The sequence below is a fragment of the Ixodes scapularis genome, unplaced genomic scaffold (assembly GCF_016920785.2).
Source record: "Ixodes scapularis isolate PalLabHiFi unplaced genomic scaffold, ASM1692078v2 PGA_scaffold5__190_contigs__length_132052651, whole genome shotgun sequence".
Classification (NCBI taxonomy): Eukaryota; Metazoa; Arthropoda; class Arachnida; order Ixodida; family Ixodidae; genus Ixodes; species Ixodes scapularis.
Window position 1 is genome coordinate 94,738,351 of NW_024609880.1, and position 12,795 is coordinate 94,751,145.

The 12,795-nt window shown below is 51.8% G+C and overlaps 1 protein-coding gene across 1 annotated transcript in view; it reads left to right on the forward strand.

The window, feature by feature from the left end:
- Positions 1–12,795, forward strand: part of LOC120838198 (E3 ubiquitin-protein ligase TRIP12) — an 84,098-nt gene that overhangs the window by 36,307 nt on the left and 34,996 nt on the right. Inside the window, 4 exon segments of the mRNA XM_040208007.3 lie at positions 1,292–1,722; positions 9,199–9,473; positions 10,594–10,825; positions 10,827–10,976. Of these exon segments, the coding sequence (XP_040063941.2) occupies positions 1,292–1,722; positions 9,199–9,473; positions 10,594–10,825; positions 10,827–10,976 (1,088 nt within the window).

Sequence of the window (12,795 nt, forward strand, 5' to 3'; positions counted from 1 at the left end):
AACAACAAAAAAAACGGATTTTTTTAGTTTGTTTTTTTCGGCGGGTTGCGTTACTCACGGGGCTCGCAGCGTTGCTCGTGTCTTTGTGTTTGATCTTTCGTCGCTCGCCCGTCTCCACCTTCTTTCGTTTCTTCTTGTCGTCATCCATTTTACAACGGTGTCAGTGAGGTATTGTTGCCGATTTGCGAGGATGTCTACCAAGCTGACGAAGCTTTTTTGACATCGCCCTGTGATTTAGCTGAGAGTGCTGTAAATAAAGGTTTGTTTCTTTTGCCCTAACTTTCCCCTGTTCCTTAAAAAAAAAAAAAACGAAAAGTCGACCTATATTTGAATTATTTTTTTTTATTCTCGGTGGGCTCAATAAATAGGGGTCGACCTATTTTCGGGTAAATACGGTAGTACATGTATCTCTATGGGAGTTAAAAGGGACCGGCGCTCGTGAACGTAACAGCCGGGAAAACGTATTAATGAGGTTCTACTCTATTAATGTGATAGCATTCTTTAGCTGCGCCTCCTGATTTCTTGGACTTTTTGGCCTCCTGATGCGCAGTAGACCATTTCAGCTCGGATTCGCACCCTCTTTGAAGGACCTCATTACCTTGACGTCGTCCTAGAGGTCGTTTTTGAGGTTGTTCTAGAGGTCATCCTTAAGATAGCCCTAGACGTTGTCTTTGATGTCGTCCTTTCGGACGCCGTCCTTGTGGTCGTCCTAGACGAATGCTGCAATGCTGTTGCAATGCATAGACAACCAACAATAGTGGTTTCTGTTTATTTAACACCATAGCCTTTTTTAATTTTTGTCAGCTTCTGACCCTAAACTGCTTTTGTAAATTTTTTTTGCACGTTTGTCTACCACCAGTCACCACTTTTAAAAACTTGTACAAAAACATGTTGCCATCTCTCGGCAGCTCTGCAAGCCAAACTCTGAACAAGCCTTGAGTCGTCCAAATTGGCCAAAAGCGAGCAAACGTGCACAGACGGGCTACACTTGTCCTAAACGGTTAGGGGACTGCTCTAAGAGGATGAGCTTGGCTCGTCCCAAATGGTTAAAGGGTTAAACAGCCTCGAAAGGTTGGGGTTTTCAAATGCAGTTGTAGTAGTCACCTTGAGGACTTGTGGAGACTCTTGGGATCTGTTGGAGACCCTTGAGGTCTGTTGGGGACTCGAGAAACGTTTGGAGACTCTTAAAGACCTCCGAGAGGCTCTTGAGGAACTCTGGGAGACACTTGAGGACCCAAAAGCTTGGATCAAGCACAGCAGCTGACGTACTACTCTCACACGCTGCACGCAGTGCTCTCCGGCTCTGGGAGCGGCAACACCACGGCCGGAAGTGGGGGTGCCTGCTCCTCCCCTTCTCCCTCTTCGTCCTCCTCGTGCTCATCGGGCGGAGGCGGTGCGGGGCCCGCGTCATCTGCCAGCGCGGGGGACCCCCGCGGGGCCTGGCTGCGCGAGCAGAGCTCCATGGGGGGCCGTGCCTTCCTGGGGGCCCTGTTCGGGGCCCTGCACGAGGTGTACAGCAGCTCGGCGGGGCCCGCCGTGCGGCACCGCTGCCTGCGCGCTTTGCTGCGCATGGTGCACTGTGCCCCGGCGGAGCTGCTGGCCGGGGTGTTGCGCTACCAGCTGGTGGCCTCCCACCTGGCCGCCATGCTCTCCTCCCAGGACCTGCACGTGGTCGTCGGGGCACTCCAGATGGCCGACCTGCTCATGCAGAAGCTGCCAGAGGTGCGCCTCCCTTCTTTACTGGGTCGTCTTGGGGCTTGCGTTCTGTCGCTGGTTCGTGGCAGTCTGCCTGCTTGGGGGAGACGCGTGCCTAGAAAACCGAAAAATTGCGAAACAATCCATTTTTGGGAAACCACTTTTTTGAGTTGTATATTCCATAAACTACCTTCTCTGTAATTATCGGCCCCTAAAGCGTACTCAGACGGGGGAGAAATCTGCTCGGAGATGTGCATGACGATGACAGCAGGTACAATTTCACCCTCGGTTTCGTCGTCCACTCCAAGGTGCCGGGGGGAGGGATGTTGGCGTTTACAGTCCAATTTATCGGTTTGCACACTTGACTCTGCCAGAGTCAAATTCAGCGAGCTCCATATTTAACAGGAAATAATTTAATTACAAAATATTATAGAAAACAAACTGATCACCGCCAAGTCACGATTGTTTGCGCCACCTGAGGTGTCTCTTCCTCCTCAGCATAGCTGACATCATGGCATTGCATTGCAAAAGCCCGGCATTTTCGTCGCGTGATGCGTGTGCTGGGGGAAAATTCTTGGGATTTCTTCCTCGTGTACCACTTTATCCACAGGGAAAATGTGTTTAACTAAGAAAATATTTACGAGGTGTCGGCTAAGCCCTCTGGTTAAACCACAAAAAGGAACAAGACTGTAGGCAAACTGAGCAAAGATTGTTGGGGTGCCCACGGCCCAATGGATCACTGTGATATTGTGTCGTGTTTGCGACATAGTTTTTTGCATGTTTATCCTCTTATGGGCTTTCCGAGTCTAAAACTGCTTTCTTATTTTATGTATGTTTTAACTGCATTGTAAAAAGTGCAATACACCATTGCCATGGCCCAACCAGGGCCCGAGAACAAAATTTGCTACCAGACTGAGCCCGGCCCGGGCCTAGAAACAATGTGTGCTAACCCAGCCCACGGGCCAGGCCCAGGACAAGGCCCAGAACCAGGCTTTCGGGTTAGCCATGCCTCGCCCGTTTGGATTAGCAGATTTTGGTAATTTTCAGCACCTCATACATTGTTTGCCAGTTTCATTACTTTTAGGCGGAATTAGATCTAAAAATTTGGGACGGGGTCCTTTTAGGCGATAAGAGAGAATGTATTATTTTCTTAATATGTGTTGAAAATGAAACTGAGTTGCCCTTGTGAGGGATAGCGCGGCACCGAACGGGCCCGTCCCGCGGATGCGCGGGGGAACGAGAGTAAAAAGGAAGAAGCGGCAGTGAAGGGCGAGCGTACGCGGGACTGGCCGTAGGTGACGAGAAAGGTTTCGGAAGTGGTGTAGTGTGGATTGATACATAACAAGTGGGGGCTCGTCCGTTGCTTAAAATGAACCAACCGTCGGTGTTTGTGCCACCGGGGCTTCTTCAGACACTGCTGCAACAAACGGACGGGACACCGCTACAGCGGGAGAAGTTTGCGGCCCACGTTCGTGAGCTTTTGTTTGCTACTCCTATACGAGCCACGGAAGAGGGAGCGGCGCCCTTCGTTGCGGCGGCTGTCACTGAAGCCAGCACAACGGATGACCAAGACTCGACGCGCCCACGACTGGTCCCCATTCAGCCACCGAAATTCATCGGTTTCGGAGATTTGGAGTCGCCAGATGAGTTCCTGGACCACCTGGAGAACTTTTGCCTCGTTCACGGCGTGAAACTCGAGGACCGGCTCAGCCGGGTCGTACCTGCAGCCCTTCAGGGAAGCGTGAAACTGTGGTTTCGGTTCACAGAGGACTTCGCCGACTGGTCAACGTTTGCTACCGCTTTCCGAAAGGAGTTCGCACCCGTCGACGAAAAGAAACGCCTAAAACAAGAACTGAGGCTCCGAACTCAACACCCGGAGGAGAACCTCAAACAGTTCATTTATGTTTTAGCCTCGTACTATGACAGGATTGGCGACGATGTGACTGAGGCCGAAAAAGTCGAGCGGGTGTTGGAGCAAATGCACCCTCAGTTCCAAGACTTCTGTGCAGGTAAGACCTTTGCGAGCCTGAAAGAGCGTGCGCAGGCAGCGGATGGGTTAATGGAAAGAGTATGGCGGCGGGTGCAGTATGTTCCCCCGCCACAGCCCACCAACCAAGTTGTGCGGGACCTGGCCTTCTACAGCAAGAGTGCAATGAATCATGCACCAGCTCCAAGTGCTGCGGTGGCAGGGGCGCCAGTGCCACCACCAGTTGCTAGCCAGGCCTGGCCCCTGCATCCGGCATCCCTCCAGCCATCATACTATCGAGACCATCTGAGTGCAGTCAAAGTAATGAGAATGATCCTCCAGACTGGCCTGCACAGCAGTCTTCACCAGTACCTAGCAACCAACCAGCCTCCACAGATCCAGTGCCATCGTTGTGGTGGCATCGGACATATGCAACGACAATGTCCCACAGCTAGACGCCAGGGCTCACCACGCTGTTTCAAGTGTGGCCAGCTTGGCCACATGCAAATGAGGTGCTAGGGAAACTCCTGGCAGTAGAGGCCACTCCGGCGGGCCTCTACGACACCACAGTGCAGGTACTAGCTGCAACAGCCGGTGGCAAGGAGCCATTGTTAGAGCTTCGTATTGGGAAGTTCACATTTAAGGCGCTTTTGGACACGGGGTCGAGCGTCAGCTTAAGGGGAGATGAAGCAATGGAGGCAGCCACAGCCACTGGTGTGGGCATCAAGGAGGAATGACGAGGCCTACGTTTTGCAGCGGGCTGTTCCCAGATTACGCATTTCACTAGGTGCAGAGTACACTGGCCCGGGGGATCCAGGAAGCAGCGATTCCTGCATATGCCAGGCCTCAGTAGAGACATTGTACTTGGTAGGGATTTTCTGAATGCCACTAACATCTCGGTTCATGTGTCTCTGAACTCTTGGACTCTGGGCAGTGAACGACAGGCCCTAATCCCCTTTGTCCGGGACGTTGGCTCGAGGGCGCCAGTTCATCCTTCATCCCTTTGTGGGCCGTTGACAAGTTCCGCCCATATTTAGAGCACACTAAGTTTGAGATCCACACTGACCACGCCTCTCTTAGGTGGATGTTCACCACGGACCAGACTTCAAGCAGGGTGCATCGATGGGTGCTGCGCCAGGAGGGATTTGATTTCCTCATCAGGCATCGACGGGGAAAAGCCAACATCCCAGCGGACGCGCTGAGCCGTTTCCTTGCCCCAGCTTCATTAGGCTCTGAGACAAGAGAGAGACTGACAATGAATGGTTCCCCATTAACACCGTGGAAACAATACCGGGTCCGGTTCGAGGGGAATGCAACGGTCCAAGAGACCGACATTTCACCCCTCCTCAGTGCATCCGAGCTTGCTGACGAACAGCGAAAGGACTCTGGAATCAAGCTGATTAGCTATCACAAGGACGGCACCCTACCGACTGACTTTGCAGAAGCATGCCAGATTCGGAACATGGCTGAGGACAGTGAACTGGACCATGACGGACTGCTGCTGAAGATTGCAGGCGAAAGAAGACTCCTTTGGATGCCCAAACAACTATGCGAAACAGTGCTCCAATTGTCCCATGATCACCCTCTAAGCGGCCACCTAGGTTATTTCAAGACACTGAGACGAGTGTCCGCAAGGTATTTTTGGCTAGGCATGAGATCCGATGTGTCTCGTTTTGTGAGGTCTTGCCATTCATGCCAGACACTGAAGCCTTGCCGCCAGAAGCCAGGCGGACTGATGGACAGCACTTGGGCAGAGTAACCCATGGCAGAGCTTAGTGTGGACCTCATCGGACTATTGCCCACCTCAAAGCGCCAACACAAACACCTGCTGGTGATCATCGACAAATTTGCCAAGTTTGTGGAGCTATTCCCACTTCGAGCTCCGACCAGCAAGGCCATATTAGAAAGAATGCTGGAAGTGTTTTGTCGACATGGCTTCCCCCAGAGTATCTCTAGCGACAATGGGCGTGTCTTTGTGTCAAACCTGTGCAAAGCGGTAATGAAACACCTTGGCACCGTGTGGCGGTCACCGTGTGCCCAGCAGGACAGCTGATGGAGCGGCATAATGCGACAGTAAAGCAGTGCCCGATGGCATATTGCAGTGCCCACCGTGACTGGGATCAACATCTCCCAGAGGTCGCCTTTGCAATGTAAATCTGCGAGAGCGTCGCCACAGGGTACCCACCTGCCCTTTTGTGTTATGGGCGCCAGCTCCGCTGCGCTTGGGAACAAAACCCCGGCCAACTCCCTTTACCAATCAGTGGCACGCCGGGCTTCGTGGCAGATTTGACGTCTAGACTGCAGGACGCGCATGAGTTTGCTCTGGAGAACCAAAGAAAAGCGCAAGAGCAACAGCGGCGTTACTACAATCGAACCCGACAGCAGTCAGAGTTCCAAATAGGTGACACAGTACTACGCGACCTGCACACCCTCAGTGATGCCAGCAAAGGAGTGGCTGCAAAACTGGCTCCAAGACGCTCGGGACCTTTCGTGGTGGTGGGGAAAGGGGGGGCAAATGACTACGGTATTGTCTGAGGGACCAAAGAACTGGAAGACTGGTGGGACTGGCACATGTGGACCAGCTGTCGAAGTTCTGCGAAGACCGACCTGACTTCGCTTTTTAAGGGGGGATGATTGTGAGGGATAGCGCGGCACCGAACGGGCCCATCCCGCGGATGCGCGGGAGTAAAGAGGAAAAAGCGGCAATGAAGGGCGAGTGTACGCGGGACTGGCCGCAGGTGACGAGAACGGTTTCGGAAGTGACGTAGTGCGGATTGATACATAACACCCTTTAAGGGGACACGGCTCCTTGAAACAAGAAAATGACAAAAAAATCACATTTTTGAAATTATGTTTTTTAATATCTACAGGTATTTTCGCATCTTTTCTCAAAGTATTATCGCAAAATACGCCCTATTTATTTCGAGGTATTGATTTGAAGTATCTAAACGGAGATGCTTCCTCCGAAAAAAGCAAAAAAAAAAGGTACAATTTGACCGTCGGTAGCTCGAGAACAACGCGATAGAAGGGGGGCATCTTGGTCTCATTTGAAAGCTCCGCTCCCGCTCTTTCTTCTCCCGCCATTCACGATGCTAGACGGCGATTGGCCGCCGAGAACGAAGCACAAATAAAAAAAATCAATCTTGCCACGCGGTTGGCTGTTTCGGATCACGTGTGCAAATGGCGCTTTCTCATTGGCCGTTAGGGTTACGGAGCGTCTGCTCGTTGTTTCCGATCCGCCATCTTGTTTGATTCTCGTGCGCGTCTCTGACCATGCCGATCACAACAACTCCACGGAGAAAGTTTCACACAGCCCACAAGTTCGGAAAAAAACGAAAAAAAGGCCCGAGGAAGCTAATCCACGGCGCAGTTCAACTTCCCGCGAGCCTGAACGTCGACGACGAGGTGCGGGAGCCCGAACACGAAGATGTCGCATCGACGATGCCGTCGACATCCGTGACTTCAAGCGAGCGAGTGCAGCTCGACACGGTGATGCTCAGTGCTTCCGAGATAGACGAGAAAGAAAAAAAAGCCGAGGAAAAACTCAAAGAACTTTCGTCGACGTCCGCTACGACGCGGAAAGCTGCCCTGATGGCCGGCGTCTCGGGCGCCGATCAAGAAGCTCCCGAGAGTACAGAGGGTTTCAACGTCGTAGGCCTCGACGTCGCGAACTCGCTTCTTCAACTCGCGAAGTGTAGAGCTTGTTGCGGCAATGTCGAACTCATAAAATGCGATCGCGAGTATGGACTTGCAGTAAAACTCAAGCTATGTAGCAAGATCTGCGGGGACGTCGCATCCGAGTGGAGTTCGCCGCGGGTAGCAGTAAAAATGTGTCCGTGAACGTTTTTTGCCGTTTTCTCGAAATGAACTTTTTGCGCAGTTTCCTATTTTGCGAAAGCCGTATCTCGGCCTGTATACAACCGATCTTCCTAATTCTTTCTTTCTTTGGTAGGTGTATAGGTGGGGTATCCAATAAGGGGTCTAATTGCATCAACCTAGGCATCAGTATTTTTTGTTAGCACCTCCAATATAGATTGTAAAAATTAATTTATAAACTGAAAATTTCGAAATGCCGTAAAAATGTTATAAATAATCATGGAGCCTTCATTTATACCTTATTGGATTCTGTAGACATTCTAGATTACAGAGATATATTCCTTTTTGAGTTTTGTCTTCATATTTTTTTAAAATCTCGCCCATAAAATGTTCAAATAAAATAGTTAATTTTATCAAAACTAACCGAGCTATTTTAAAACAAAGTACATATTTGTCATCAGAATGGGAAGATGATTATGCTCTATGAATTTCATTTGGATTGGATCATAAATAAAAAACAAAGCTCAAGAAGCAGTGTTTCCCCTTAAGGCTGCTTCCCACATGTTTCACTAGTCATTTTATCTGGTGGAGATGGGAGGCTGGATGGGGCGGTGGAATGAGGTTAGCCGTTGGGTTTGCTGAACTGGTGTAGTCTAGGAGCGAATCCATGATATGCTTTCTTTGTTGTAGTTTTTGTCTGTGGGGTCAGCCAGTCTTCATATCATAAGGCAGTGGTTCTCAACCACTGATGTTGGGGACCCCATCTACCGGGAGGGGGCGGAAGGTAGTGTTATGTGATTACAGTGACAAAAGGGCAAACTAAGAGAACTGTATACGCATGCGAAATAGCTTTGGGGCGCTGAAGCGGAGAATAATTGACCCCACTCAGTCTGTGCACGTGGCTCGGTCTATTCACCTCTGTCAAACTGCTAGCATTGATTAAAAAAAAAAAATTAATGCTCTACTCGACTGACAGTTTAGGGCTTCAAAGGCCTTAAGGGACTCCTCATTTGAGAACTACTGCGATAAGGGTTATAAATCTCGCGTTTGGAGATAGCTTCTTGCCACTGTTTTGCCGCGGCCTCGCAACCCCAGACAAGGTGTCTGCAGGTAGCCGGTACTTAGCGCTTGCAACAAGAGCCCACTCATGCCATTCATCGGATAGCTTGGGAGAAATGTCAGATCTGACTAGATGGAAGGTTTTCCACTATTTGCTGCGAGACGAAACCTATGCACTATATTCAAGAAATGGATGCTTATAACAGGTGAAAGCATGGTGCGTAAAAAATTAGGAAATATATCTGCAGATTGGAAAGTGTTGCAGGGTTGGCCGACAGATGGCATCACTCTTGTCGCAAGCGATCAAAGTGCACCCAGTCACTCCGGGCTGGCTCGCAGTTGCAGCTCGACGCTTGGGTGTCACAGTGGGCGCTGCATCAATGTCAGCCCTGGCTCGGCGCTGAATCGCGCATATAAGTGAGGAAAGGAGGGGTCACGGGGCAGCGGTGTGCAGACAGCGCAGATACAATGAAAAATCTGCCCTGTGTCTTTAGAGTGGAGTCGGTGCCGATCTCTACGTGTAGATGGGCCTTCAGACGCAAATGCTCGAACCGGCCTTTGTTAACCAGGAATTCTTTAAACAAAGATGCAGGCAGGCGTCGCCGTATTGACACATTCTTGTGGCCGAGAGGTTGGTCCCAGTCCCGTGTGTCCCCTCGCAGGTGTTCGGCGTGCATTTCCGCCGCGAGGGAGTGATGCACAGGGTGAAGCAGTTGGCCCAGGAAGAGGTGACGCTCTCGGCAGCCTCCAGCGGCACCGGGGCATCTCCGGGTGCTGCGCCGTCCAAGTTTGCTGAAGAGGCGGCCGGCTCGAGTCGCGACGGCCACACCACGACGGTGCTCTGGGGCGCACTGGCACCGGTGCCCGCCCACTTGACACCCATGACCGGCACGGGGGACAGCGACCACTTTGCCGTGGGCGCAGCAAGTGCACAGATGTGAGTCTCCCTCGGGCTTTCTCTTAACACAGAATGTTTCACGAGTCGTTTTCTATGAGGAAATAGTCAGGAAAGAGCGTCGGACAAGCATTGCCAACCACAGTTGTAGCAAATGTTGCAAGCAAATTACATGCTGAAGAGCATTACATACATTAAAGTTGTACCGTATTTATATGTTTGTTAGTCGACCCCCAACATTCCACATTAACAAAAAAAAATTTTGTTTTCTGCGGAGGCGGGACGAGCAGAAGCATTGTTGACGATGTGGATGATGGAGGCAACGGCATGTTTGTCGGCGGCGAGACGAGCAGAAGAAGCCTCCGAGCGTGCGCCAACGTTTTCGTTTTAATTGGCGCGGGGCCCGTAGTGAGGGCATGGGGTTGCAGTGATTAGTTTTATTGGCGCGCTGGCGGCACGGAAATGCAGTGCCATCGGGCGGCGGTCATTGAAACTGATGCGCGCGGCGGCCAATGGGAGCCTCGCTGCCGCGCGCCATCTAATGGGACCTTCGGGATCAGGGAAACTAGGTGCTGTTTTCGTGCTTCAAACTGATGACGTCTTTCGTTCCATGAAACAGCTAATGCTTTCGCGTTAAAAAATTGTAAAATGAGCGCACAGAATAGCACAGTGCTAGAGGTACAGCCGGCTGAAATCGTAATAAGCCGAGGTGTTCATGATATTGTGATTGTTTCGCTTTTGCCGGCGATAGAAGGCTTCGGTTCGATTATAAGTCGACCCCCCCACTTCAGATTTTCAAAAATTTTAAAAAGGGTTAATCAGCATTCGTGTAAATGTGGTATATAAAGTTTACATGTTAAGTTTGAGTCCCGGCGGGGCTCAAACCTGGGTTGCTGCGATGGCAGTCGGATACTATAGCCGCTGATCTACAGCTAATCTAGAAGGGGAAATGATTTTATTTTAATGCAAATCTGCTGGCGAAACCAGGAAGTTTTGACTGGAAATTATATTAAAAATGAAAAAGCAAAAAAAGAGAAATAAATTGAAAGAAAAATCTAGCGGGGCACGTTTTGTGCCCCCTAGTCTTCGTCTGCTCGATCGTCGCGGTATAATTTCTTTTTAATTGGTTATTTACCGCTGGGTATTGTGTGTTCTGTTCCAGGCGGCTAAGCGACGTGCTGAAGCGGAAGCGCGCCGCCAAGCGCAGTAACGCCTCGAGCCGCAAGGTGCGCACCGAGGAAGGGCACCGGGGCGAGAACCCGCTGCTGGCCCAGGGCCGGCGGTCAGTGCACTCTGCCCGCGACGGGCCCTTCTCGCTGCCCCCGCCGCCTCCCGAGGGGTCAGGGGGCACCCCTCCCGCTGGGGGGGCCACGAGCGGCGCCCCCCTCTCGCCGGGGGGGCGCGGCGGCCGGTGGGGGAGGAGGCCGCGGCGGAGGCAGGCTGAGTTCGGCGGCAGCACGCACCACTTCCTTCCTGGCCAGCCTCAACCCGAGCCGGTGGGGACGCTGGGCCAACCCCCCACTTGTGGGACACCTGAGCAGCCAGGTGCGTGTGGGAAGCGAAAAGGGGGGGGGGGGGGGGGGGGGGGGGGGGGGGGGGCTGAAATGCATAGCATTTAGAGGGTTGGCTCATCGAGGTATTGCGTTCGCGGATTAACTCGGTGTGGTAACACTGCGACTTCGTCCCAAGGGCTCTCTGAATGAACAACATTCTCGGGCCTTCTGGGATGTCACGCGACACTACGTCTCGTGACAATGTGAGGTTATGTGACACTGTTACATCTGATGACGGCATGACGCCCAGTGACACCATGATGCCACGTGTCGCTGACGTCGTGGCATGATGTCACCGGGTGGTGTGACATGACACTGATGTCGGGTGACAGGATGACGTCCCAGGGGACCTATGAATGCTATATGGTAGGGAGGTTAGCTTTTTAACAATCTGAGGGTCGGCACCCCAAAGAAGGCATGACGTAATGCTAAGAAATGCTGTCACAAAATGTGTGACATGAATTTCAGGGGAAAACAAGAAAACGCATTATTGAAAAGAAATTGCGTTAAATTGAGAAAAATGATTGTCCGAACACCCCCAACTCTCTATGTCTAGAGGTTATCGGCCTATGTCAATTGCTCTTTGTGTTGCTACATCCTGGTGATCGTGCACCGAACTCCACTCCTTGGTCTTCACTGGCTACCTTGTACTTTAACGTGAAACATTCTTTTGCTAGGTGTTTGGCATTTCGCAAAGCCTGGATAAAAGTGTGACTTTTATAGCGGAGCTGTTAAGGGCTAGTTTTCCAAGGATCGTGTCCCCTGCAAAGAAATGTCTATTCAAAACTTTGGACAACTACCGCCATCTATGAGCAATGGCGGCAACCAGACGATCGGCTTGCCGGCCTTGCTCATAGATGGCGACCTTTCCAGCTTTTCCTCTCTGGTTTTCGCCTGAGTGGAAAGGCTGAATTTCTCTAGGCGTCGTTTTCAAGGTCGTCCTAGGAGTCGTCCTTGAGGTCGTCCTTGAGGTTTTCTGGGAGGTCGTCCTAGAAGTTGTTCTTGAGGTCGTCTTTGAAGTCATTCTTGAGGTCGTCCTCGACGTTGTTTTAGAAGTCGTCCTTGAGGTCGTACTAGGCGACTTCGAAATCGTCCTAGAAGTCGTCCTTGAGGTTGTCCTAGACGTCGTCCTTGAGGTCGTCCTTGAGGTCGTCCTGGACGTCGTCCTGGACGTCGTCCTGGACGTCGTCCTAGACGTCGTCCTAGACGTCGTCTTTGAGGTCGTCCTAGACGTCGTCCCTGAGGTTGTCTTAGGTGTCTCTGAGGTTGTCTTAGGTGTCCCTGAGGTCATCCTCTTGGTGTCGTCCCTGAGGTCGTCCCTGAGGTCGTCCTCTAGGTGTCGTCCTTGAGGTCGTCCAAGAAGTCGTCCTTGAGGTCGTCTGACCATAGTACAGCTTCGCTGATCTTCCTTCTTCACCAGAGTGGAAAGGCTGAAAGTTTCTGGAGGGGGGGTGGGGAGGCCATGGCAGTCAAAAAGCATTCACGCCAAGTGGGAACCAAGAGATTCATAGTGTAGCGTCTTTCCGGCATACCTCGGCAAACCTCTCTCATGGGGGCCCTCACTCACCCTCGTCTTCGCAGGTGAGGTGAGGGTGAGTGAGGTTCTGAACCAGGAAAATTCATGAGTGAGGGTGAGTGAGGACCATGAGGGACGTGATAACCATGAGTGGGTGTGGGGCGTGAGGGCCATGAGTGCGTGAGGGGCGTGAGAAGTGGGGGGGCCGTGAGTGTGTGAGGGGCGTGGGGGCCATGCGTGCATGAGGGCCATGAGTATGTGAGGGACGTGAGTGTGTGATGGGCATGAGGGCCAT